Source organism: Microplitis demolitor, chromosome 1 (genome assembly GCF_026212275.2).
Source record: "Microplitis demolitor isolate Queensland-Clemson2020A chromosome 1, iyMicDemo2.1a, whole genome shotgun sequence".
NCBI classification, from domain to species: domain Eukaryota; kingdom Metazoa; phylum Arthropoda; class Insecta; order Hymenoptera; family Braconidae; genus Microplitis; species Microplitis demolitor.
The window spans coordinates 19406788-19433258 of NC_068545.1; the positions used below are offsets into that span (position 1 = coordinate 19406788).

Consider the following 26471-nt stretch of genomic DNA (forward strand, 5'->3'; position numbering starts at 1 on the left):
TTATTTTTAATGACTCAATTGTGATTATTGTATCAAAATTTTATTGATTAATTAAAAGAAAAATTAAAGCAAAAAGGACAATTTAAAAAAAAATTACTTTCAGTTGACGTCAATTGGGAGTTAAACGAAATTTGGAAAATAAATTTCAGTTAAATCTTCACATCAATTTTATAATTCGAGTTTTCAAATTTTTTAAGCTGAAATTTATTCAACAAATTTTGTTAAACTCCTAATTGATAACAACTGTAAGTAATTTTTCAAAAATTCTATATTCCAGAGAAATTGTCCTTTTTTTAATGAATGCTTTAATTTTTTTTAATTAATTAATACAATTGTGATACGCTTCTGACAATTGAGTCATCAAAAATTTTTAAAAAGGGGAGGGGGGGACACTGTTAGAAAATGTCCTTAATTATGAAAAAATTAAAACCTTAATTGAAAAAGGACAATTTTGCTAAGATATAGAATTTTTAAAAAATTACTTACAGTTGTCATCAATTAGGAGTTAAGTAAGATTGGAAAATAAATTCCAGCTTAAAAAATTGAAAAATTTTAATTGTGAAATTGAAATGAAGATTTTACTAAAATTTATTTTCCAAATTTCGTTTCTCCCAATTGATATCGACTGTAAGTAATTTTTTTTTTTAATTAATTTCAGTGAAATTGTCCTTTTTTTCAATTGATAAAATTTTGATACACTCAGACAATTGAGTAATTGAAAATTTTCCAAAACTGGGGAGACTATCTGAGAATGCCCTTAAAAAAAAAATTCTGTTATTTGATTTAAAATAAAATGAATTTATATAAATATTTTTATTGATTGTAATACTTTAAACGTTACAGTTTAATTTAAAACAATACGACATTATTATATTTTATTTTTCAACAATAATTTCGGCACAAGTGTGAAAAAATATTTAAGATTCCCATACGACACCTAAAGTTCAAATGTATCTTTCGGTGAAAATAAATTATAAATTTTTTCAAACTGCCTCTATATTATATTAAATTTATATTAACGTGAGATAATAATTAAAAAGAAAAATGAAATGTCGAAAAAAAAGAGGGAAAAGAAAAAATTTCTGTGTTATTTTTGTTTGGTAGAAAAAAAAAATTTTTTGTATCCTATTTCAAGACAAGCGAAATTGTGATAATGTCTTGAATTAGATTTTTTATAATATAAAGCTTTAAGTTAAATAATAACAAATTATGTCAACAATTATAATTAATTAATTAATTAAAAAAAATTTGCTTTTTATTTTTGTGGCAATTTATTTTTTAAATTAGACCAATTGCTACTTGTTTTTAATAGTTATTATTAAATATATAATATTTGTCGTTTTGTATTTTTTTTTTTTAACAATTCATTTTTATTTATTTTGATTTTTAAAATACTTATTAATTTGTTTCATACATTGTAATTAGAGATCTTAAAATCAAATGAGACATTTTTATAATTGGGTAAAAAAAAATTAAAATGTCATCATTTGATTTAAGCTCTTCGATTATATGTAATCCTGATCATATCTAGATCAATAAAAAAAAACCCTGTCATTATTGTAATGAGTTATATTATTTTGAATCCTTTTATAAAAATTTTTTTAAAAAAAAGTTTGTAGTCATTTGATTTTGCAATAATAAATTCATTAGAGTTAAATTTAAAAAATGAAATAAACTCAGGCTGCTTTTCAGTTCGTTCAACTTTAATAACGAATACTATTTAATAAAAAAAAATAATAAAATAAAATTAATGAAACATCCAAGGGTAAATATGAACTTTAAATAATAGGTTTTGATAAAGGCATATACAATAAATGATATCATTTGACATATTTAACTCTATTAACAAAAGTTGGTTTCTTAATTGGTAGTGGTTGAACTTCACCGAATCTTGCTTTGCGTTTTTCTATTTTTTCCAACAATTCAACCTAAAAATAAAAGTATTATTTTTTATTCTTGTTTAATTTGTCTATCAAATTATACCGGACATCAAAAAACTTTTTTAAATAAATTATGTAACAAAAAAAAAATTCTTTCTAATTATGCATAGGATAAAATACCTAGTACCCGATCAGGGAACTAGTACTCGACCACTCCATGTATTTTTATACATATATTTAGTAAATATTGATATACAAATACATGAGTAATAAGGGATTAGTTCTGTAATCGGATACTGGATCTCTTATCTTACAGAAATTTTAAAAATACTTTCGTATACATTTTATAAATTTTTTCTCTATTAGATATTAATTTTTATTTAAGAGCATTCTCAGACAGTGCCTTCCATTTTTTAAAAATATTCAATGACAAGATGTCATAAGAGTATTAAAATTTTGTTAATTAATTTCAAAAAAATTAAAACATTAATTGAAAAAAGGAAAATGCAGTTGCAATTTCGCCGAGATAGAATTTTAAAAAAATTACTGACAGTTGTAATCAATTAGGAATTAAACGAAATTTGGTAAATAAATTTTACCCTACCAAATTTGGCATTTTAAATTATAAAGTTGACATGATTTTATTGAAATTTATTTTCCAAATTTTGTTCCTCCTAATTGATGTCAATTTCGTAACTCTTAATTGATGTCAATTGTAAATAATTTTTTTAAAAATCTGTCTTGGCAAAATTGTAACTGCGTTGCCTTTTTTTCACTTAATGCTTTAAATTTTTTTCAATTAATTATCAAAATTATAATACGGTCATTTACAATTGAAAATCATTGAATATTTTAAAAAGTGGGGACACTGTCTGAGAATGGCCTTAAAGATAAGAAAATTGTCAGTTATCTGATAAGTATGTCATTTTATCAAGAAATAATAAATTACCTTTTCCACAACGTTTGAAACGTTGGTACCAAATCTTTCAGCGCGTTTTTTCAACGTTTCAACTGACGTTTCCTATAAAATAACAATAATTTAATATAAGTAATTGCATTAATAAATTAAATTATGAAATAGAATTAATTATCATAGTATTATTACTTACAACAGGTATTTTAATAGACGCCGCAGATTTATTATTTTGATTATTAATGCTATTAAATCTAGCAGATCTAGCTTCTTTTTTTGCTGATTCTGATAGTGGGACACCAAATTTCTTAGCTCTCATTTCCAATCGCTAAAAAATAAAATAAATTTAAAAAAAAAAAAAAAATAAAAAGTATTGTACTGCCAGCTCTATTGTTTTGAAATACGTAATCATGAAATGACTAACAATTCTCTGTATTTATGAATACTGTAGATAAGCTCCAGTTACGATAATATCAATGAAAAATATTTTCCTTACACTATTACGTATTCATGCACAATTAAAATGTCATCGTTATGTTGATGTATTTAAAAAATTAGCCAATTACTTGCACGAATAGTAATTATTAAAAATATAATTATTGTTTTACCTCTTTTATTCCGACTTCCGATAATTTAATTACACGCTTCTGAGGTTCAATTGTTTCAGCAGGTTTCGGTGCTTCTTCAGTACTCGGTTTATCAACTTTTATTTCTTCAATAACTGAATTACGATTTAGAACTATTTTTTTAGCAGACACTGGATTATTATCTGTGGATAGTTTTCGTTTTTCACCAACTTCTTGAGAATCTGGTTTCTCTGGTGACAATTCTTCTATTTCTTCATCCTTTAATAAATAAATTAATTATATAAATAAATGACTATCATGGTGACCACAGATTTTTGAAACTGAAATTCCCAGACTTTTCCAGGTTTTCCAGTAAAATAATCAACAAATTCCCTGACCATATGTAGTAATATTAAATCATTGGAAATATTTATTCAATTAAAAATAAAACGGTGTAAGTCAGTTCAATAAATGATCAATCATTGTCGTTAAGTGAAATTTTATTTTGTCATTTGTCAACGATTATAGGTTTTTTTTTTATTTATTAAATGAATAATTTTTTATTTTAAATCTATGTTTTTATATAACTTACTCTTTAATAAAATATAAATAAACTTTTCATTTTCACTAGAATAAAATACATAAATAAGAACGTTTTATAGAATATTAATAAAATATTAATCAAGTACGCGAATAATAAATATAATGAAACTTATTAGTTCAATACTTATGTATACTTTTAATGTTTTTGGTTTTTTAACTTGTCAATATGCATGTTAATAGTTTGAAGATCCTGACGATTGATTTCTACTGAGACTTTTTTTCTAACAGCCTTTTTAATTCTGACTGCTTCATTTTTTCGCTTTTGGAATCAATTTCTGCTAATTTTGTTTCAAGATGTTATTCAAATCGCATTCGCGCCGCGCCACTTTTTGAACAATTTTGATAAAAAAAAAAATTTATCAGATTTTTTCAGTCAAAAAAAAAGAAAGTAAAAATTTTCCCAGCTTTGTAACGAAATTCCCTGACTTTTTCCTGATTTTTCCTGTATATTTATAATTCCCTGACATTTCCAGGTTTTCCAAGTTTTCCAGAAATGTCGCCAGCATGATTATAATATTTATTTACTTATTTTATTATTACATACCCCAAGTACAGCATCTTCATCTAAAATTTCTTCCGTCGTCTCGTCCAGTGATAGTGCACTATCTTAAATAATAAATAATTTTTTAATCAATATTTTTATCTCTCATAACAGCCACGTGTTTAAATTAGCAAAAAAAATAGTCAACATACCGCCATGAATAGCAAGTTGAAGCCTCTCAACAAGTTCATTTTTATTTCCCGTTGTAGGTAGACCTCTTTGTTTCAATTCTACTTTTAAATCTGCGACCTTAATTAACAATAATTTTTATTTTAAATAAATAAAATAATTTAACTTAATATAGACTTATATTTTATTTGCAAATATTTAAATTTTAAAATTCTTACTTTCATTTTTGAAAGTTCGCTCAGTCCTTTTTCATACGACGAATCAGCCATTATGTTTTTTTAAAATATATCTTTTATAATATTTTATGAATATTTATATAATTATAATAGTAATGTTACTAAGTTTAAATAATTAATTTCAACAATTAACTGTATTTAAATAGTCGTGTATGATAAAAATAATAATGCAATCTGCAATGCGTGGTCTAACTTTGTTTCCAATAACGACGCAAACCAAATAACAAATAACCAACCACACGATCGATTCCTTAAAACTTTGATCATAAAAATATTTTAGAGGAAATTATAAAATGATTATTATTGTTGTAATTACTACTTTTACACCCTAGCGACACGTGCACTTGGTATTTTAAATTATAATTACTTGTGAGTTCTGTCGAGAATTTATCTATCGAGTGAGTAAAAAAAAATTCATTATCCTGAAGTTAGCAGATGATTGACAATTTTTGAATTTTCTTTTCAATAATTCATTTACAAGAAAAGAAAAACAAAATATATGCACATTTAGAAAATTTAAAAAACTGTAAGTGCAATTTTTTTAATTTTTTTTTTTAATTCATCATTTTGAAAAAAATTCAAAAAGTAGCAGACAATTTTTTTTTTTCAACTGATCAATTACAAAAAAAGATAAAAACTAAAAAAATGCATGTAGAAAATTTAAAAGGCTATAGGTGTAATTTTAAAAAAATATTTTTTTCTCTTTAAATTTGTTGTTTTTAAAAAAATTCAAAAATTATTAGACGCCGACCCAAGTAGCACAGAGTCAACTTTAAGAAGTCATAAAGATGTCTTTTAAAAGGACAAGACAAATTTTTTTTCGTCTCAGACTCAGAGTCATCTTTTTATTAAATTTCAATTTGGAAATTTCGCGCCAAGTTGGCGCTACTACGTGGGGTGCATAGGCACCCACAATCGCTTTTCATTTTACGCGCGTAATTTCAAATTTTGCATAATAATTCCCTGCTTATTATCATGAAAATATTAATAATAATAATCATAAAGTTATAATATAATAATCAAATGCAACAATAAAAAATAATGACAAGTTGGTTGAATTTAAAAAAGTAAACAAAACTAAAACCGTAGCTACGTTCACTCATCACTTATGTTCAGCCATGTGATGATCGCAACAGTTTTTAATTTTACTTGTTATTAATACTTAAATAAATTTTTTCCATCTAAAGTCAATTAATCATGTTTTCAAAAAATTTTAAGACTTTAGTAAGCATACACGAACAATTATCACGTTTAAGATTTCACTCTGCGGCAATAACTCGGCAAGTTAACCTCAAAGCAGTGTCTAACAAACAATCAAAAGTAACAATAAGTTTAAATAAAAAGAATGTATTAACACCAATAGTATATCAGTCGAAAAAATATTCAAATTTATCATCACAGTGTAATGAGAGTACCAACGAGCATGACAGTGATGAAGATGAAGCTTACGGAACTGACAAAAGCGAGCGAACCCTCAGGATGACTGAAAATTTATATGCATATACAGTTTTAAAGAATTCTGGTAGAATGGATAATATAATAGTACCTTCATTAATACCAGAGGAAGATGTACCTGAGGATGTGGTAGAAAAAATAATTAAAAAGAACCACGAGGACAGTAGCCCAGCAGAAGTGCTCGAGGATTTCCGGCTCCTGAGTTACCATCGTGGTAAACTTCGAGAAGGTGTTCTGAGTCCTGAAAAACACTCGAATATTTTGAATACACTTAAAAAATATCTCGCTGATTTCAGTGACGATCAACTGTGGAATTTATTTCGCTATATTGAATTATGGTATCCAATGGAACGATCAACCAAGGAACCATTGCTGACTGAGCTGGAAAAAGCGATGGACCAGGAGTGTCTTTTGCGGTCGAATGTTTGGAGTGTTGATGATTTATTGAAAACCTGCGATCTCTGGTACCATTTACGCTGTGCTCGACAATCTCACTTTGTTAGCAAGTGTGTAAAAAGACTAGGAAAAAAACCTGGTAAACTGAAAGCTGAAAATTATTTATATTACATGTTTTTACTTAATATTGCAAGAAAACTGGAAATAAATATGTATGAATTGGAGTATCGTCTTGAAAAATTTATTGATAAATTCGAGGGTAATGAATTAGGAATTGTTGCGATGGGCTTCTTTAAAACACGCACGCCTATTAGAAATCCTAATCTACTGGATAAAATGATTGATACCAGTGTTAAAGATATTTACAAAATGGGAGAAATTTCGATTGCTGCTGTTATGAAAATCACAAGGTATTTTTTTTTTTTTTTTATTAAAGTAAACTCTGTATAGAAAAGAATTATCCTGATAGGGAGCTGGCAATCAGATATTTTACCCTACTCATTAATAAGGAATTTTAAGTATAATAATTATTTTTTTTTCAGATTGAGCATGGGCTTAAATACACTAGGACGATTTAAAAAATTGTTGCATGCTTTTCAACCAAGAATAAAAGATATTTCTGTTGGTTGTCTTGTTCATGCAGCTCATGCAGCTGCTACTGTTTTAGTTTACGAACATGAGATTATCGATGAAATTATAGACAGGTGATTAATCATATTAATTTAAATAGTTATTGATAAAAAATACTAACTAACTATATTTGTTGAAAATAGTTTCATACCACATTTATCTGCTGCAAGAATTAAAGATTTAGAGAGAATGCTATTTTCTCTATTGATTTTTAATTACCCAAAAGAATCTCCGCATTATAATTTAATTATTGAACAACTCAAGAACTTAAGACGCACAAGTGAACTTAAAAAGTATCTTATATTTTTTTATTACAAATATTATAAAGGGTAAAAGTGCCATTTGTGGCCACTGCTCCATTTTTGGACATTTAATACTTTATTTTAATAAACAACAGAGTTCAAAAAGTTTCCATTATAGTTTACTGTAAAAAATTTCCGGAGTAATGACTCCGAATTCATTCCCAACTTTTTGCAGTGTAGTGTAATGGAAGTATTTCTAAATATATTTCAAAAATTAATCATGTCATTGCGTATTCTAAAAATTTTTATATTTTAATTTTTCAAGTGTCCAGAACTGGTCCTAAGGTGGCCAAAAAACGGTACCTTACTCTAATATCGATAAATCATTAACCAAATATTTTCTGTTAAATAGATTCCCCCATAGTTTGACAGTATCGTTGATGTATTTATCACAAGCAGGTGTATATCCACTTGAATTAGTTTCAAAAGTACTGAGCCCTACATTTTTGAAAGAAGTTTATAATAATAATTCATTTAGAATCGGTCGTGAGTGTTTAATTATAAATGAAGGACTCAAAATTGAAGTGCCAGATTACAAAGGTCCATTTTTACCTGAAAAAGTTACAAAATATTTGACTTTGGTAATTATAATCTATTATAAATTTCATTGTTAAAGTTTCGCTTTTTTAAAATGTTTATAATAACAATAATAATTTTAAATCTAGAGATACAGTGCGTCGATACTAGACGTCGAAGATCCAACGGAAAAAGTTCAGTCATACCAAAAATTTATTTTTGAATTCGTGAGTCTTCTAAAGGAAGTTATTGGCTCAAAAGACTTCCTCATAGAGCAAATGTTACCCCACTTTCGAAGAGCTGATATCGTAATGTGCATCGACGAAAAAAATAATATCATATCACCAGCTTCATATTTTCCAAATTCCGGAGTAGGCACCATAAAATACGCGCCAAAAGAGCCAGTTGGTTCCACATGGTTGGTTATTGTTCTCGCCTCAAGCAATCACACTTTCCGCAACACCATTGAACCATGCGGAACAATGCAAGCCAAGTTAAGACAACTCAGAAAAATTGGCTACACTCCAATAATGGTAATTATTTAAATATTAATTGTTATTTACTTAAATAAGTCAACAGCTAAAATTTATATCCGTATTTTTATTATTTTCAGGTACCTCATAATACGTGGCACAGTAAATTGAAGTCATTAGATGCGAAGAAAAATTATATAAGAGAGTTTTTATTACAACATGGTATTAACAATATATCAACATCATAAATTAATGTCTAAATAACGCATGTATAAATGTATTATCATCTTAAAACCTTAATCTTTGACTTGATGAAATAGATAGTGATAATGTTTTTGTAATAATAATTATCTATAAATGCTAGGAAGACATTGTATTGTTAGAATCTTTGTTTTTATATATAATAGAGGTACTTGTTTTTTTTTTTTATTTCTTATTTTAAGTAGAGTTATTTGATTCCTTTTTTTTTATTTTAATAAAAATAAATAAAACAAAAAATAGCAGTAACTAGGTACATAAAGTCTTAGTGTTAATCGAGAAGTGAATGTAATGTTTTTTTTGTGTATTCGTATGTTACAAAAAGAGTTGCAGTTGCTGGTACTGTCCGTACAAGAGTTGGTTTCAGGCCGTTGTAAAGCGCTGATATTCCTTCATTCCGCGCTATTTCTTTCATTATAGCTAAAGCTGGTTCATTTAAATTTTGTACCTAAAAAAAATTAATTCAAGTATTTAATTGATTTCCATGAGTTTTATCACCAGCAAAACTTACTTGAATACGACTTTTAACAACGTCAGCAGGAAAAATGACGAGCCAAAGCACTGACCCACCAACGGCGCCTGCAACCATCGTCTTTAGAGCACCGATTTCATCGCGACTCTGTCCTGGTTTAGCTAAAAATCCTCTCGTGAGTTCATAGCTACCGAAAAAAAAAAAGTAACCGGGCATTTCTCTTGCTATTGTTGATGAAAGTCCTCGGAATAGTCCCAATATTCCATTTTCATTTAGAATTGATTTAGTTAATGTCCAAGGCCCAATGTGACGCTTAAAATAATTTTTAAAAAATAATCAATGAGACTACTGTATAAAATTTTCATTTTCTTGTTTACTTAATAGTTATAATTTAATTAAAACTTACTGTGACAATACCCTGCTGTGATTGAACTTCTCTCATAGCTTGTAGTCGACATTTAACGAGCTCAGTTGGACACAGTGTTAAAGAAGAAAAAAATGCAGCGAAAAAACCAGCACAGGCATTATCAAACGAATTCAAACTTTTGATATCTGGTTTTCCTGCAATTATAATTGAATAAAATAAAAAATGACCATTTACTCAATCAATAATCATTACTATACCAGTAAGTCGTGCTATAGCCGTCTGGCAACCGCCATAAGCAGCAAATAATACTGAATTTTCAGCAACATTTGCCACAATTGCTGGAACTGTTCCTGCATACAATCCTCTGGCAAGACCATCAGCTTTGAATGTCTTTGTGAAACAATCGACCATGCCCTTATACATATCAGGAAATGTTTGCATTTTAACTTTGACAGTATCCAGAGGCTGCCCTACATAAACCAGGGCAATTCCACCTGTAAAAAGTAATTTTTTTTTCATTATATTATTATCTAATAAGTAAAAACAATTATTAATCTTATGATAAAATGATAACATCTATTGGAAAACTGATAAAGAATTTAGCTATCACTACATATTCAAGTATCGAGATAATTTAAGACATTAAATTATAAATTTATATAAATATATAATTTAAATATTACCCAAAGACCCGGCAGTAAAATCAATGAATCCTGTTTTAAGGTGTTGAAATTTGTTTGTTTGAAATCCAAGCGGTTCTAAAGCCATTTTTTACAGTAATTACTATTTAATAATTTAATATATAAATTTATTGGCTTATATTTAAATAATTTGAACTTGGTTATAAGAAACTGAGCTCTGATTACTAAATGATCAACTATCTATTGTCCAGGCTGAATCTCCAGATTACATCAGAACACATGGACACATGGTACACATACCCCCACCATCAGTTACTTTCACATCATCGTGGATCATCGTAATACGACACAAAGTTCCTAGATTATAATTAATTATTAATACTTGTTTTTATTATTAACAGTACATTAAACAATAAAACAATTTTTTTTAATTTGCACTCAGCGCATGTGCATTAAGTAAATCGCTTATTTAAAATGAAAATATTTTTTTAACAAATTGTAAATATAAATATTTATCTCTAATTCTTATTAATTAAATTACTTCACATTCAAATAATTAAAATGTAAGAAAAAAATTATTTCAGTAATTAAAAGTAAAATATTTATTAATGTTATTAATTAATGAGTGTGAATGTAGCTGACAGTTGAAAATTTATAAATTTTTGAATAAATAAATAAAATGTAAGTAGAATAAAAATTTACAAATACGCACTTAGATAAATGAAAAATCAGTACGCGCTTTTTTTAAATTTATTAATTAAAGGTTTTTAAATATGGAAAATTAAAAATTGTGACAGTCGTGTGTTAACTTAATGGACTTGCAGTAATGAGTGTAAATGTAAATGACAGGTAGCAATTTTTTGAATTTTGAAACAAATACAAGGTAAGTATATTAAAAACTAAAAAATGCGTATTTAAATATTTAAACAAATACGCGTACTTTTTAAATTTAATTATTTATTAAAAATTTATAAATTGTCTCATGTCTGCTACATTCACTTATCTTGCAGTACTGATTTTTTTATATGAATACAAAAAAAATTGTCAAAATTTAAATTTGGCGCGAATTTATCTAAGAATCAAAAATCGTTACCAAGCAACCGTTTTACTGGCGAGACGCTCTCTGATTGTCATGGCAACGCAGTTTGTCCACCACAGAGGATTTAAAAAAAAAACTAACGGGACAAAACTTCCTATGAAACAATTTCATTGAATAACCATCATAAAATAAATCAGCGACATAATTAGTGTTGATAGATAAAATAAAAATTTTGTGTCGTAATGAATAAATAAATAAAAAAATGAAAACACAAACGTAAAATAATGTCAATACCTAAATGAATGTTAAAAAATAAAATAATAATAAAGTATAATTATAATCTTTAAAGTAAAAAAAACTCCCCAGATTGGCATGCTCGTGAGAAAAGTAGGCATGACGTACGCGATTTCGTGTAGTTCCCAACCGTTCATTATTCAACAATTAATTTTAAAATATATTTAATAATCTGACATATAATTGGATTTTAATAAATACCCATTATTGTTTTTTAAATAATAAATAAAACATTTGATTTATCATCTGTTTGTAAAAGTTGCTGATGATAAATCGAGTGAGTGAGTGTTGCGGTCAACCTGCCATGATAGATCGGAACGCGTCCTCCTAGCGCTCCAAAAAAGCTAAGATATTAAACGACGAAATGTGGGAGCTCCTCTTCGAGGAGCGGCACTTTACGGTACGTATAAGTGTCTATAAATTTCGGGGTTTATTAATTTTACCTCTTTACCAGGAGACCATTTCGAAGTGACTAAATAACGAAACATTATTGAGGTTTCAATGACCGAATCTAACAAGCTCGCCAGCAGCCATTAAGCATTTCAAGGCATGGTCGCCAGATTATTTCGTGTCAGAGATGTCAAAATTAGCAAACCCATAAAACGTTAACGCACTTGACATTTATCAGACTATTTATCATCAAATAATATTTATTTAGCTCTGATACTTATTAGCACACTAATTACGTACACTTTTGATAGAGACTTTTTTTTTAATAATTATTTTCTTTTTTCTACCATTGACATTCAGAAGTCTTTAGTTGGATTAATTTTGACGTAAAATAATCAGACACTGCTGGCAATAAAAGACTTAAAATAAATAATTACGCTGTTGTCTTAATTGAATTGATAAATAAATAATTAAATTGTTTCTTTTTTTTCTGTAGTTAAGTGAATCAGATGTTATTCAAATTTATTATGTATTGAGCACGATGGAGCATTGTTTATATCAATGCAATCGTATATTTACATTGATCAGTAATTACACAATCGGGTGTGAGTGTGAATTTAATGAATAGAAGTTCTGAAGTTTTTAAATAAAACTAATGAATGAGAATTGACGTAATTAATAATAATTAGTTAGTTGTTATGATGGTAATATGGGGCATTGTTTTAATATTTTATTGTAATTATTTTTATAGTGAGTGTAAAGGTTGCAGAATGGTGGTAGATAGTTTGTCAGTTCAGGGGTCAGCTGCAGCGCGGAAGCAGGAGAGGAGATTGGGAGGGTCGGTAGGCAACAAGATGCAACCAAACGGAGTCAGCGGTGGGACTGGTGGCATGACGCCTAAGGAACTCTGTGACAATGACGACCTTGCAACCTCTCTCGTGCTGGACCCTTACTTGGGTTTCGTTACCCATAAAATGAACATCAGGTAAAATAATTTTTAAAAAAATAATCACCCATTTACGATAATAATTATAATTATTTTTAAAATTCAGGTACAGACCATTGAAAGCTAACAAAGACGAGCTTCGGAAAGTGATAACAGATTTTATCCAGACCCAGAATTATGAAAAAACATACAAGAAATTAATGGGCAGTGATTGGGGAGCCAGATTACCGCATGCTAAATCAAAACAGCAGCAACTTAATCTCCAGAAACATGTTTACCGTTACCTGAGAATCTTTGATAAAGACTCTGGGTTCGCTATCGAGCCGTGCTACAGGTACTCACTCGAGGGCCAGAAGGGTGCCAAGATATGCGCGACACGCAAGTGGCTAAAGCATGACAAGATACCTTGTCTCGTTGGCTGCATTGCTGAGTTGAGCGAAAAAGAGGAGGCTGCACTGCTACATCCGGGAAAAAATGATTTCTCAGTAATGTTCAGTTGTCGTAAAAATTGCGCTCAGCTGTGGCTCGGACCTGCTGCTTACATAAACCACGATTGCCGTGCCAATTGTAAATTTGTAGCCACTGGAAGAGACACTGCGTGCGTAAAAGTACTGCGTGACATTGAAATCGGTGAAGAAATCACTTGCTTTTACGGCGAGGATTTTTTCGGTGACGGCAATTCTTATTGCGAGTGTGAAACTTGCGAGAGACGCGGTACTGGCGCCTTTACCCGTCAGAAACCCGGTGACGAATTATCTACAGGTAATTTTTTATTTATATTATTAATTATTAATTTACTCACTAAGTAAAAAAAAAAAAAAATTATCATTGCAGGATACCGACTCAGAGAAACAGACAATCGTATAAATCGTACGAAACATCGTCAGCAACCTATCGGATCTTCAAAACACCAAGCGGACGGTGCGCTAACGGAAAAAAATGCCGTGCTTGTTGGTAATGCAGCTGTAGCGCCACAGTCTCTTAGTATGAAAGAGTTACGTCGTAAAGGATTAACTAAATATGACGCGGAGCTGCTTATCGCCCAAGGCTGCCGTTTTTCAGATATAACACAACAACAACCGACTATCCCTGAAGACACAACTAACACCCAGTCGTCACAAGCTCAGAGACCTCATCCGTCCTCAATAATTGGTCCTGGAACGCGGACTTTGCGTAATAAACAACAGTCCATAAAAAATGAGAGCAGTAATAACAACAACAATAATAATAATAATAACAACAATGTAGCTGTTAACAATGGACAGAGTTTGCGAGCGTCGAGGCTGCAAAAGAGAACGGCGACAAAGAGAAACCGTGCAAGTGTTGATGAGCGTTCAATTCATCATACTGGTGGTAATAAAAATACTGGCGAGTATGATGGTGCGATTGATTGTTTTGCTGAAGAGTCTAAAGAAAATCCACCGGGTTCTGTTAATAATAATTTGAATAATGACAATACTAAGATACGTACTTGCTCAGTCTTAACTAAAGCTTCAAATAATGAAACCGATGAATTTAATGAAAACGCAGTACCTTCGAGTAAAATTGATAATAATTCTAGTGAGAAAACGTATAATAATGTCCAAGATCTTCCAGCTGCAATAGCAGAGTCAAATAAAACCAATTTAATTGATTCTGGTGCTGCTGAACAAGATAAAGATTCAAAATTATTACGTACTAATAATTTAGAGCAGACAACTACTGCGTCATCAACAACAGAACGTTGGCGCAACAATCATAGTTCATTTACAGGCGTAACAAGACGACGCAAGTCGCTCCTCCAGTCGTCAACAGACTCCCGTGATATTGAGCACAGAAAATCACCAGCTCACGGTGAAACTCCACGCAAAACAAATTACAGTGAGGGTGAAGGTCAAACGGAGAGATACCTTGAGATAGATGCTAAGACAGCGCCCGCGGAGAGTGAGTTTACCGATCGGCAATTCAATTCCACTATGCATGTTTCCAAGAACTCGAATTGTAGCTCTAGTTCTAGTTCTAGAGCTACGAAGGCTGCCGACGAAATGAGTCGAGCATGCGTAGAAGAGCACACGAGATTCGGGGATAATATTATAGCAGCTGATGATAAACTTTCTAAAAAAGAAGCAAAAAATGACGATGTACGTGAATTTGACTCTGGCTACAGCGAAGGAAGTCAATCAAATAAATCCGATGAAGATTTTAATAAATGGAAAGATGAATCTGAGGGTAAAAAATCTGAAGACGCCCGTAGTTTGACACTAAAGAGACCATTCGTTGAGTCTTGTTCATCTTCATCTTCATCCTCTTTTTCTTCTTCAGCTTCTTCGGCGTCTTCGGTAACTGCAGAAAAAGCTAGCCCGCGATCGCGGAGGAAAAATAAACGTGGCAGCAGATCTGGAGGTGTAAAAACACGCAAAGCTAAAGACCCAGCAAACTTGACGGACAAGGAACATATTAAAAAAATAAGGAGCGACAAAGTGACGAGGGCTAATGGCAGATTGACCAGAAGTTCACGAAGAGACTGTCTTAAAGAACAGACCTGTGAGCCCGCAGTAGTGGGTGCGGATGACGACTCGGGTATTCAAGGTGACATCTATGAATTCAATGATAACGAAAATAATATCGGTGACACTATCGATATTATTAGACGTAACAAAACGGCGGAATCTCGTGGGATTGAAAATTCAAATATTAAATTAAATGAATCAGTAAAGAGCAATGAATTTTGTGGTAAAAATGAACCACCTGTTTTAATGCGCGAAGAACCTTGGCCAGCTAAACAATCAGCTTTAACAAATGTCATCGTCAATGATAATAATATTAATAATAATAATAATAACAATAATAATACTAATAATAATAATCCAAGTGAACATCAGAATTCAGTGGAATCTCATTCAAAAGAAACGACAAATCATTCACGTAAACAATCAGTACCTGAATGTCAATGGCAAAGCGAAACACTTTATCGCGAGTGTCCAACGACACCAGAACGACCCGGTGGTAGATTAAAATTAACCTTGCGGATGAAACGGTCACCGATACTTGATGATCTAGTAGAGTCGGGTACCAGTCTCAGTGAGGACAGCTTTGAACCTGAGTACGAAGTCCTGAGAGTCGAGGGTGTCGAGGGATCAGTTAAGCGTAAAAAGAAACACAAGACCCGTGATCGCGAGAGGCGGCACAAGAGACGCGAGTTAAATCTCGACCCACCACCACCTCCGCCAATGAAGAGACTGCGACTGATTTTTGGCAATGAAACTCATACTATTGACCTGCCACACTCTTAACAATCATATTAAATTAAATCACCTCGTGATTTATTAATTCATTCATTATTATTATTAACATTATTATTATTTTTATCATTACTATTATTGATTTATTTTGAATAATGGCAAGTGATTGGCAAGAGTTTTTTCCCACAGCTCGACATTCATTTAAATGAATAAGATAAATAAATTCTACACAGAGTTTATTTAATTTAATTTAAAAAAAAAAAAAATTTACTCATATTATGTATAATATAATAATATAGTATTAATGTCAGACAATTAGTTAAAATGAATAGTTAGCACTAGTATTAATGACCCCGCATTAAATTAATTAAATAAACGATGCGAGGTAATAAATGTTATGCAATAATTGTAAATAGCACTCGTATTAATTTGAAATAATAATGAGTGTATGCAAGAAGAAAAAAAACATAACGTGCGTTGTGTTAAAAAACATAAAAAAAAAAAGTTTAAAAAATTGGTAATTTAAAAAAAGGCTAATGATCTCTTAGTCAAAAGATTAAAATTAATATACTTGGATTTGTGCACGTTTGATGTTGCTATACATCAATTTTATAATCACAGCATTTATTATTATTTTATTTAATTATAAATATAAATAGTTTGTTATTTTATAATTTAAACGTAAAAGTTATTAATTAATGATTATTTTTAATGCTTGCGTGCATAAAATCCAAATGTTAATGTGTCAATTTCACAATACAGTATAAAATATTATTATTATTTTAACTTGCTGCACTATCACGATGCAATTATTTAATTAAATTTATGAAAAAATATGTGGAAAATTAATTAAATAATTTATCGAAAAAAAAAAAAATAAATAAATAACACACAATTTATCTTCGTTTATTTACATTACGATTGTTAATAAAAATAATTAACGAATTATACTCGCGTAAGATTTTATTTTAAGATAAATTTAAATAACAAGGTAATAATAAAACTATTAAATACATTTAATAATTAATTCTTTTGCCCATGCAGTAGATTTTAATTAATTAATCATATTAACGTATAAATAATAAATAATTATATATATAAATAAATTCGGTGGCGAGCGATGTAAAAAGGTCCTTAGAATTTAAATGCTATTATTATTATTATTGTTATTATTATTATTATTATTATTATTATTATTATTATTATTATTATTATTATTATTATTATTATTATTATTATTAGAATAGTTCATTTTTTTTAGGAGTTTAAGATGAAAAATCATTGTTCGCTTTTGCTCCTTAAACAAAATTTATTATTATTATTATTATTATTATTATTATTATTATTATTATTAAAATTAAATTATAAAAAAAAATACAACGTTTTTGTGATATAAACTGTACCGCGTAATGTTATTTCAAAATTAAAATTAAATCCGAAATAATAAAATCACTTTTGAACAAAATTTATGATCAAATATTAGTTATAATAATGATCATCAATGATTGATGATTAATGACTTTTAAATAAAATTAAATAAAAATAAATAAATGAATTAAAATTAAGTGGATTAAATGACTAAAAAAAGTCTTTTTTTAATTTTTAATTAGAATTATTTTGTTATTTTTATTTTTTTTTTATCATGTCATGAACAGTTATTTATATTTTATATTTTATTTTTAACGAAAGTGATTTATATAAATGGTAAATAATAAAACATGACAAGATTGTTATTTGCGATATTTTTTTGTTGATAATTTAAAAGATATAAATTGATAATATTTTTTTTTTTGAGTATGGGCATGATCGGAAGAATTTAAAAGTTTAAATAAAATTGAATTTAAAAAATAACAGTTATTTAAATTTCATGAATTTTAAATAATAAAAAGTGCAGCACAATCGCGCTTATTATTAATTTATCAATTAACTAAGTAATTGTTTAATGAGAAAAAAAAAAATTAAAAACATAAACGGTAGATTTTTTCTGTCACTGCCATTAGTAAATTTTTTAATTGTACTCTTATAATATTCATTCACACTTAGTACATTGTAACATCGTTAATTAATTTAATAACTATAAATAATAATTGCAGTTACTATTATTATGATAATTAATAAAAATTATTAATTAATGAATTTTGAACTGTAAAAAAAATATTGCAAGCTAGTTCTTGTTATTCATCACGAAATAAATTAATTGTCGGCTATTTGCAGTCATTTTATCAATTAAAAAAAGAAAAAAAAAACTTTGTGAATAATTATAAAACTTTTCTTTTTTTAAATTATACATTATATTTTATTTTTTATTTATCGGGAATGATATATTATCGTGTGTTGTAATTACGATAATTATTATAACAATTGTATGATATCATATATATTGTGCTAAATGGCATAAATGGAGAATGATACAAGGGAAATGATTAAGTAAGAAAAAAAAAGAAAAAAAAATGAGATACAGAGAAGGAGAATACATTGTCATTATTATTTTTTATCAACTAGAATAATCACAATAAATGAAACTTAATTAACGTAATCATTCTGTAAATGTACTTAATTTATTTATTTGGACCTTTGTGATTTTATTTAAAATTTTCGGTATTTCATTAAATAGCTTTTGCGATCTGACGTTGACTAATGATAATAATTAATTAATACTAATAATAATTAATTCGTTTCGTTCCAAGCATCTAAGACTTTAGCATCAGACAAATTTACACAAATAATTAATAAAATTGAACATTTATTAAAATGCATGTATTTGTAATAGTTTGTAGTGATTTGGTAATTAGAAACATTAAAATTGCAATTAACTGAAGTTTCGAACGATCATTGAATGAAATTGTATTGATAATAAACAGGGGTTCTGATTTTTTTCGCACTCGCACCCAAGTGGACGACCGGTTTCATCTTTATTGTATTAATACAGTAGTCAAGAATTTTTGGGCGAATTTTTTTTTTAAACAAACGAATATTGTCAAAAAATTAAAGCGCAGTATGGACAGTTTAACGAGTCGACTTGTTATGATCATCCACTAAAACAACCCCTATATAAATATTGATGTTCAGCATATTTTGCTCCGTTTAAAAAATCAAAAAATGACTCGAAATTTCTTTTTTTTCATATAATTTTTCCAGCACACATTCTGATTTGCCGAAACTACCTCAGTTACTTAACCCTTTATAAACTTGATTAATAACGTAGCGTATGGTCCATTAGACTACATTCAAAAACTTTGAAAAAATATCTTCTTTCAAATATAAATTTTTCAGTCTGTTCCGATTTGGTTGATATATTTGATTGGTATAACATTCAGGAAAGAAAATGTCATTAGACAGCCGAAACGGGAGTAGATTTATCTTTTTTTTTTTTTTTTTTTTTTTTTTATTATTATTTTCTGATTTACTCTGATATAAATTTTCCAATCTTATTCAATCGGAGATGAGTGTGAAGTAGCTGACAATTTTAAATATAAAAAATTTTGAAATAATTGAATTGAATGTAGATTAAATGAAATTAAAAAACTCCGCATTTATAGAATTTGAAAACAAGTACGTGCATTCTTTTTATTTTTATATTTTTACCCAAGTAGCACAGAGTCAACTTGAAGATGTCATAAATATGTCTTTTAAAAGGATGACAAGACAAATTTCTTTTCGTCTCAGAGTCATTTTTTTGGTATGAATATGACATGCAAATGTTGGTTCCAGAGACAGAGACGAGTTGTGTTGTTTTTCCTGTCTCATGTCAATTGAAAAGTCGTTTAGATGACTTTTTTACCGCTACTTGTGATTTACTTTTTATCGTTTCTTGTTTTAAGTTTTTTAAGGAGGTATTTTTTCGGTGACATGAGTTTTTGATCGTTTTGTCAACATATTGATGCCTTATCGACAAGTCAAAAAGTAGTCTAAAAACTGATATCTTATAGATGTCACAAAGGCAAGTGTGCTACCTGGGTAATTGTTTAATTCGTTTATTAGTATTTAAAATTTTGTCTTATATCTGCTACATTCACACTCATGATGGGAGTTTTTAATCAGCATAGGGTTACCAAAAAAATAAAATAATATGTTGATGCCATCTGTAATAAAGAATTCAAACTTGACATCAAATAGACGTATGACGTCATCACATAGTTGTAAGTTGTCAATATGCCTGACACAAGTGTGAGGACTACATAAAAAAATAATTATTTACCAGTTTTTTTTATAGTTTATTTTAAAAATAAAATCCAGTCATCACTACTGTACATAATTAAAATTAAAATATTTTTAATCATAAAATAGTCATCATTTCATCGTCTCCTGTTTTCACGAGTAATAAACCTCTAGCTATACCTATTATATATTCGCTTCACGTAATTGTAATAAATAAAAACATTAAAAAAATTTAAGCACTTATTTAACACGTGTGATTATTCAAAGCACTTATTATTATCGTTTTATTTTTTGACACCCAGCATTTGGTCACTTCATTAGTGAGAAAAGTCATAATTCTTTATTATTAAAATTATATAATTATTTATTTAATAAAATATTGCACACAAGTATGAATACCAAAGTGACATATTGATTATCAAAGTGTTATTCTACAATTGAAATGGGTACATGCATTGTCACAATAATTATTTTTTATTTTATTATTTAAATAGATGATCCTGAAGTTAGAAGACAATTAACAACTTTCGGATTTTTTTTTCTACAAGTCAATTACAAAAAAAAATAAAACTAAAAATATGCATGTGTAAAAAATGAAAGAAAGTATAGATGCAATTTTTTAAAATATTTTTCTTTTTTATAATTTGACGTTTTGGAAAAACTCAAAAAATTTTAAAAGCTCGGCTAACTTCAGTATTATTTAAACAGCAATAAAATTATTGTGTAAATTTTTTTTTAAAAACTATTTATTACAGTATATATTATTTATTTCAGATATAAAATGTCTGAGAGTACATCTGAGGATGATGAAAAAATAGAAATGTACATTCCAGATTTTAATTTCTGTAGTCCAGAGCATACATTAGATTTTATTTTGTGCAAACCAAAATTATTACCATTGAAGTCTGTGACACTTGAGAAACTTGAGAAAATGCAGAAAGATGCTGATGAAAAAATTAAAAAAAGTCGTCAGCTTGATAGTGAACTAGAAAAAGAAGATAAATAAAATAACAATTTTTATTATTATCACCATAGATATATTTATTAATTATTAATTATAAATAATAATAAATCATGAGTGTTGGACCTCTGGTAACGGAGATAGTGCTGGCATTTTGCCTTGCCACGACACTTTTATACCGATATGGAAATATATTTAGAAATCATATTGTTGTTACCGTATCTGTACTTATTGCTTGGTACTTTTCATTACTAATTATATTTGTTTTACCATTAGATGTATCATCTGTAAGTATTTATTTTTATTCTTAATTATTATCACATATCTAATTATCTATATTATTAAGATAATAACGAAAATTTTGTTCCAATCACATTTTGATGATTGAATTGAATTAAATTTGTGCCTTGTCAAAATTTTAACTATTTTTTTATTGCCAAGAGTATCGAGACATTAATTTATCTATCATTCGAAATATATTTGAATTACGCGCCAAAAAAAATTTGAGTAGATTTTTTTTTTAAATCCCATGATAACAAAATTATAAAAATCAGTAAGTTCGCGAATTAATTACCAGTTTTGTCTTATTAAACTTTAAAGATAATTAAAATAAATAAAATATCTCAGAGTTAATTGCTAAGAATTTAATTAATAATTAAAATTTTAATTAATAATTTAATAAATTTGGTAGCAATACTTACTTACATAGTGACTGCAGGTTTCTCGTTTATAATTAATTAATTAATTAATTGAATTTATTTACAATAATTAACATATTTATTTTTTAAAAACGATTAATTATTTTACAGACTGTATATAGGCAGTGCATAGAACACAATAACCATTACAATTTATCAGTTACTACAGACAACAGTAGTAATAATAATGTAACAACAAAATGTGAGAAGCCATGGTCCAGTGTACCAGACAGTGTGTTTCCAAATTTATGGCGGATTGTATATTGGACGTCACAATGCTTGACGTGGTTGATATTACCATTGATGCAGTCATACATAAAAGCTGGTGATTTCACAGTAAAAGGAAAATTAAAATCTGCTTTAATAGACAATGCTATTTATTATGGAAGTTATTTGTTTATTTGTGGTATATTATTGATATATATTGCGTTGAAACCTGGTTTAGATCTTGATGGGTAATTAATTATTTATTTGTTTATTGATTTATTTATTTAATTAAAAATATTTTTTATTAATTAATTATATTTTTTTCAGTCAAAAGTTAAAAGCCATCGCGTCGTCGGCTTCCAATACTTGGGGACTTTTTTTATTAATAATGCTACTGGGTTACGCATTAGTTGAAGTACCACGTGGATTATGGAATGCTAGTAAACCTGGTTTTACTTTACAGTACAGTTACTTTAAAGCTTCGAAATTAAATTTAGAAAAATGCGAGGCTGAAGAAACTGTCGATGATATTTTAGAGGTAATTTTTTTTTATCATCTATTAGTTTTGTTTTTTTTTTTTTTTGCAGTATTTCATTATTAAAAATTTTAATTAACAACTTTAATGATAGTCGTTGCAAGCAGCGTCAATGGCAATAAGCAGCACGCATCCGTTTCATCGTAATTTAGAAACAATATTTCAAAAAGTTCCCGCTGAATTAAAAGATCGCATGAACAGAAGACAACATGCTGAAGATGCGCATACTAGTGCGCCTTCTGAAAAATCTTTGATTCGATTGCATAGACAAGTAATTTATAAAATTTATTGTAAAACTAATGATTTATTTTATTTTTAAATTTTTAACTTACTTTTTTGTTTTTTTTTTTTTTAGACAATTAAAGCTCTACAGACACTCCAAAGAACGGAAACTCAATGGGGAATTTTGGTTGAGACAATTTTCCATCTTGAAGATATTGCGAAAAATCAAACGAATCATGACAGAAGATTTAAATCATCATTTCCGGTTTCTCGCCCACTTTTCATTCGTCTTATTTATAATCCAACACTAGGTAAATATTAATTACACCTTTTTTCTAATGGATCACCAACTTGAGCGGTTCCTTCATAAATATTAAAATAAAAATTAACTTATAGAATGGTATTGGAATTGTATAATCAAAAGTCATGTACAAAAAGTACTAGCAATAGCTGCCGGTTGTTTATCAGTAGCAGTTGTTTGGTCTGAAGTAACTTTCTTCAATAAATCACCAGTGCTGTCACTATTTGCTCAATTTTTAAATTTAGCTTCTGCAAAATACGACTACTTAACAATCGAGGTAAAGAATTATTAAAATTAATAAAAATAAAAATTAATACTCTAAATAAATAAATAAATATTTAACTACTTAGATTTTATCAACGATGATTATTGCATATCTCTGTTACTGTGCATACTCTACAGTACTTAAAATACGTCTGCTTAATCTCTACTACCTGGCGCCTCATCACCAGACCAATGAGTACAGTTTAATATTCAGCGGCATGATGCTGTGTCGCTTGACACCACCAATGTGTCTAAATTTTCTGGGATTAATTCATATGGACTCGCACATAATTAAAACGCACATATTAGAGACCCATTACACCCAAGTCATGGGGCACATGGACGTCATATCAATAATATCTGACGGTTTCAATGTCTACTTTCCAATGGCTATCTTGGGATTTTGTCTAGCGACTTACTTTAGTCTTGGCAGTAGACTATTATCTGTACTTGGGTTCCAACAATTTCTTGGTGATGATGAAGTTACTACTGATCTTGTTGATGAAGGGAGAGAATTAATACAACGAGGTATTTATTAATTACTCTATTTATTGTTAATAGATTAATTAAATTATTTATTTAATTATTTAGAGAGACGCAGAAGACAACGCATTCAAGAATCAATACTTCGCCGTCGTGAATTTCAAGAACGAACAAATAATCCAACACGTAATCGTAATTCACGACAAAGTGTCGATACCGGTGAGTTTGATTTACAAGTAATATAAAAAAAAATTTAAATAGAATGGTTAGGTGACGATAAATAAATAAATGAATAAATTTACCCCTAGTACGATCTGTTAAACGTGACGAATCTACTGAATCAGTAAGAGCAGGTCTATTGCGTGATTTCGATACCTCTGATTACTATGTCGGCACGACATTTAATTCATCACCAAACACATATGGAGTGTACGAACGTAACGGTTATCAGTCCAGCGATTTTTATGATATAAATAATGATGAGAATAATGCGGGAACCTATTCGTCATCATCAGTAAACACTAATAATAATAACAATAATAATAGTAGTAATTACAGTAGAGCACCACCACGAAGAATATTTGATGATGTGTGAGTTTAGATACCAGCACCAAGCATTTTTTTTTATTTTTAAAATATAAACATAAATATAGATAGGAAATTAATACACTGTAAAAAATTAACGGAGTAAATACGGAGTAAATGCGAAGGGGCTGACTTTTTTTTAATCTCCTCGAAGTAAAATTCAGTATAAAGGAAAATTTAATTTAATCTAATATTGAAAATCCGGTTTAGAGTGAATGCAGATTGAAATAAAATCTAGATGACTCTGCTAAAAAAAAATTCCTTATTTACTCCGTATATGAAGTGATTTTTTTTTAAACTCCAGAACTTCAAGTGACTCTGAATTCAATAGAAAATTTTTACAGTGATATTGATATAAATATGTAATTAAAAAATAACTATACTAAATGATAATGAGCCTTATTCAAATACTTTAATTATTAAAGAGTAATATATAAATATTTATTGATAACATGTTTAAGTAATTAATATACAAGGTAATTTATAAAATTTAATTTTAGCTGATAATCCATTTTTTTAGTAACAAGTTAAAAGTAGTTTTTAATTACCTTGATGCTTGATTGCTTGCTTTTTTGTTATCAAGCATGTGCAATATCTGGTCAAAATTATTTTGTTATTTAATTTATTTATTAATTAATTGGAAATTAATTAATTATCTAAGGACTACTGACACTTTTCATATTGAAATAAAAAATATAAATATTTTCACAGTGATAAATAGGAATATATGGTAGTAAATAAATATATGACCATTTATTAGAGATATATTTATATTTATTTGATTACAAATGTTTTTTTTTTTTATATATTAATTATATAAATAGCATACTTTGATTGGTATTAAATAAAAATTGTGCTTTAAATTTATTAAAATTGTATATCAAAGCTGTCTAAAATAAAATTTTAAATAATTAATTTTGATTGTTTTAGTTTGTGCGTGAATGTTTGGTAATTATATATAATATGTATATTTTTAAAATTTATGAATGGCAGTTTTAGCACGAATTTAAATAAATAACTTCTGGCTTTTGAAAGTGAAATATTAAAATACTTTCTATTTTATTTTTAAAAAAATATTTTATTTCTATTTTTTAACCCGATAAATTCTATTTTTTTTTTTCCATTTTTATAAACTATTCATTTCTTCTATTATATATTTAGTATTTTAAAATTCAACTGTCGTAATATTTATAAATATTTTTCTTTATCTTTTAAAAAATATAATTTCAATAACAAATAAAACAATAATTAGTAATTTTTAAATTATAATCAATTACTACAATAAAAAGTCTTTGAATAAAATTAAATCTCTAAATTATTAATAATAAAAAAAAAAATAAATAAAAACCAATAGAATTTATGAAAAAAATTCAAAACTATTTCATATATTTGTATCCAGTATTTTTCTCAGATAAAAATTCTCTATCACGTTAGTTTTTTAAAAATTTTCTATTTCATAAAAAAACGCGAAAGTTTTCATTTATTGTTAAGCGCAAAATCGGAAGAATTGTTCGTTTACTCGAGAGCGAAAATATAAAATAATGAATCGTCTTAAGCAAAATAAACGATATAAAAAGTAACAATAGCTAATAAAAAAAATGAAAGTGTATAAGCAATAACGATCCTCACAATTTTAACGTGTTCTGAGTGGGTGATGCGATTTTTGTCAGAGCGTCTTGGTTCCGTAAAATCAGGCATAATCAGAATCGGTTCAAGCATCAATAAACTAGCTCTATGATTGTGCAATCGTGCTGCCGATAAATTAAACATATCATTAGTACTATTATTA

The 26471-nt window shown here is 28.0% G+C and overlaps 4 protein-coding genes across 4 annotated transcripts; 2 read left to right on the forward strand and 2 right to left on the reverse strand.

Moving 5' to 3' along the window:
- Window positions 1–1760: 1760 nt before the first annotated feature.
- Window positions 1761–5123, reverse strand: LOC103573388 (SAP domain-containing ribonucleoprotein). The gene is made up of 7 exons (XM_008552460.3): window positions 4851–5123; window positions 4656–4752; window positions 4507–4568; window positions 3402–3638; window positions 2990–3121; window positions 2830–2901; window positions 1761–1928 (listed from the first exon to the last, which is right to left on the reverse strand). The coding sequence occupies exons 1-7, from the start codon at window positions 4899–4901 to the stop codon at window positions 1821–1823; spliced, it is 759 nt and encodes a 252-aa protein (XP_008550682.1). The 5' UTR covers window positions 4902–5123; the 3' UTR covers window positions 1761–1820.
- Window positions 5124–5802: 679 nt separating this feature from the next.
- On the forward strand, window positions 5803–9014 carry LOC103573386 (FAST kinase domain-containing protein 5, mitochondrial). Its single transcript, XM_008552459.3, has 6 exons — window positions 5803–7129; window positions 7262–7423; window positions 7493–7642; window positions 8004–8232; window positions 8317–8700; window positions 8781–9014. Exons 1-6 carry the CDS (start codon window positions 6066–6068, stop codon window positions 8886–8888), a joined length of 2097 nt encoding a protein of 698 aa, XP_008550681.1. The 5' UTR covers window positions 5803–6065; the 3' UTR covers window positions 8889–9014.
- A 148-nt stretch (window positions 9015–9162) lies between these two features.
- Window positions 9163–10727, reverse strand: LOC103573385 (mitochondrial ornithine transporter 1). The gene is made up of 5 exons (XM_008552458.3): window positions 10421–10727; window positions 9995–10231; window positions 9777–9931; window positions 9410–9682; window positions 9163–9346 (listed from the first exon to the last, which is right to left on the reverse strand). Exons 1-5 carry the CDS (start codon window positions 10503–10505, stop codon window positions 9170–9172), a joined length of 927 nt encoding a protein of 308 aa, XP_008550680.1. The 5' UTR covers window positions 10506–10727; the 3' UTR covers window positions 9163–9169.
- An 879-nt stretch (window positions 10728–11606) lies between these two features.
- Window positions 11607–25359, forward strand: LOC103573383 (uncharacterized). Its single transcript, XM_053740827.1, has 14 exons — window positions 11607–12111; window positions 12853–13086; window positions 13154–13809; window positions 13882–16306; window positions 21201–21394; window positions 21496–21674; window positions 22197–22540; window positions 22620–22830; window positions 22922–23098; window positions 23183–23360; window positions 23446–23627; window positions 23701–24142; window positions 24206–24316; window positions 24406–25359. The coding sequence occupies exons 2-14, from the start codon at window positions 12872–12874 to the stop codon at window positions 24690–24692; spliced, it is 5601 nt and encodes a 1866-aa protein (XP_053596802.1). The 5' UTR covers window positions 11607–12111; window positions 12853–12871; the 3' UTR covers window positions 24693–25359.
- The last annotated feature ends 1112 nt before the right edge of the window (window positions 25360–26471 follow it).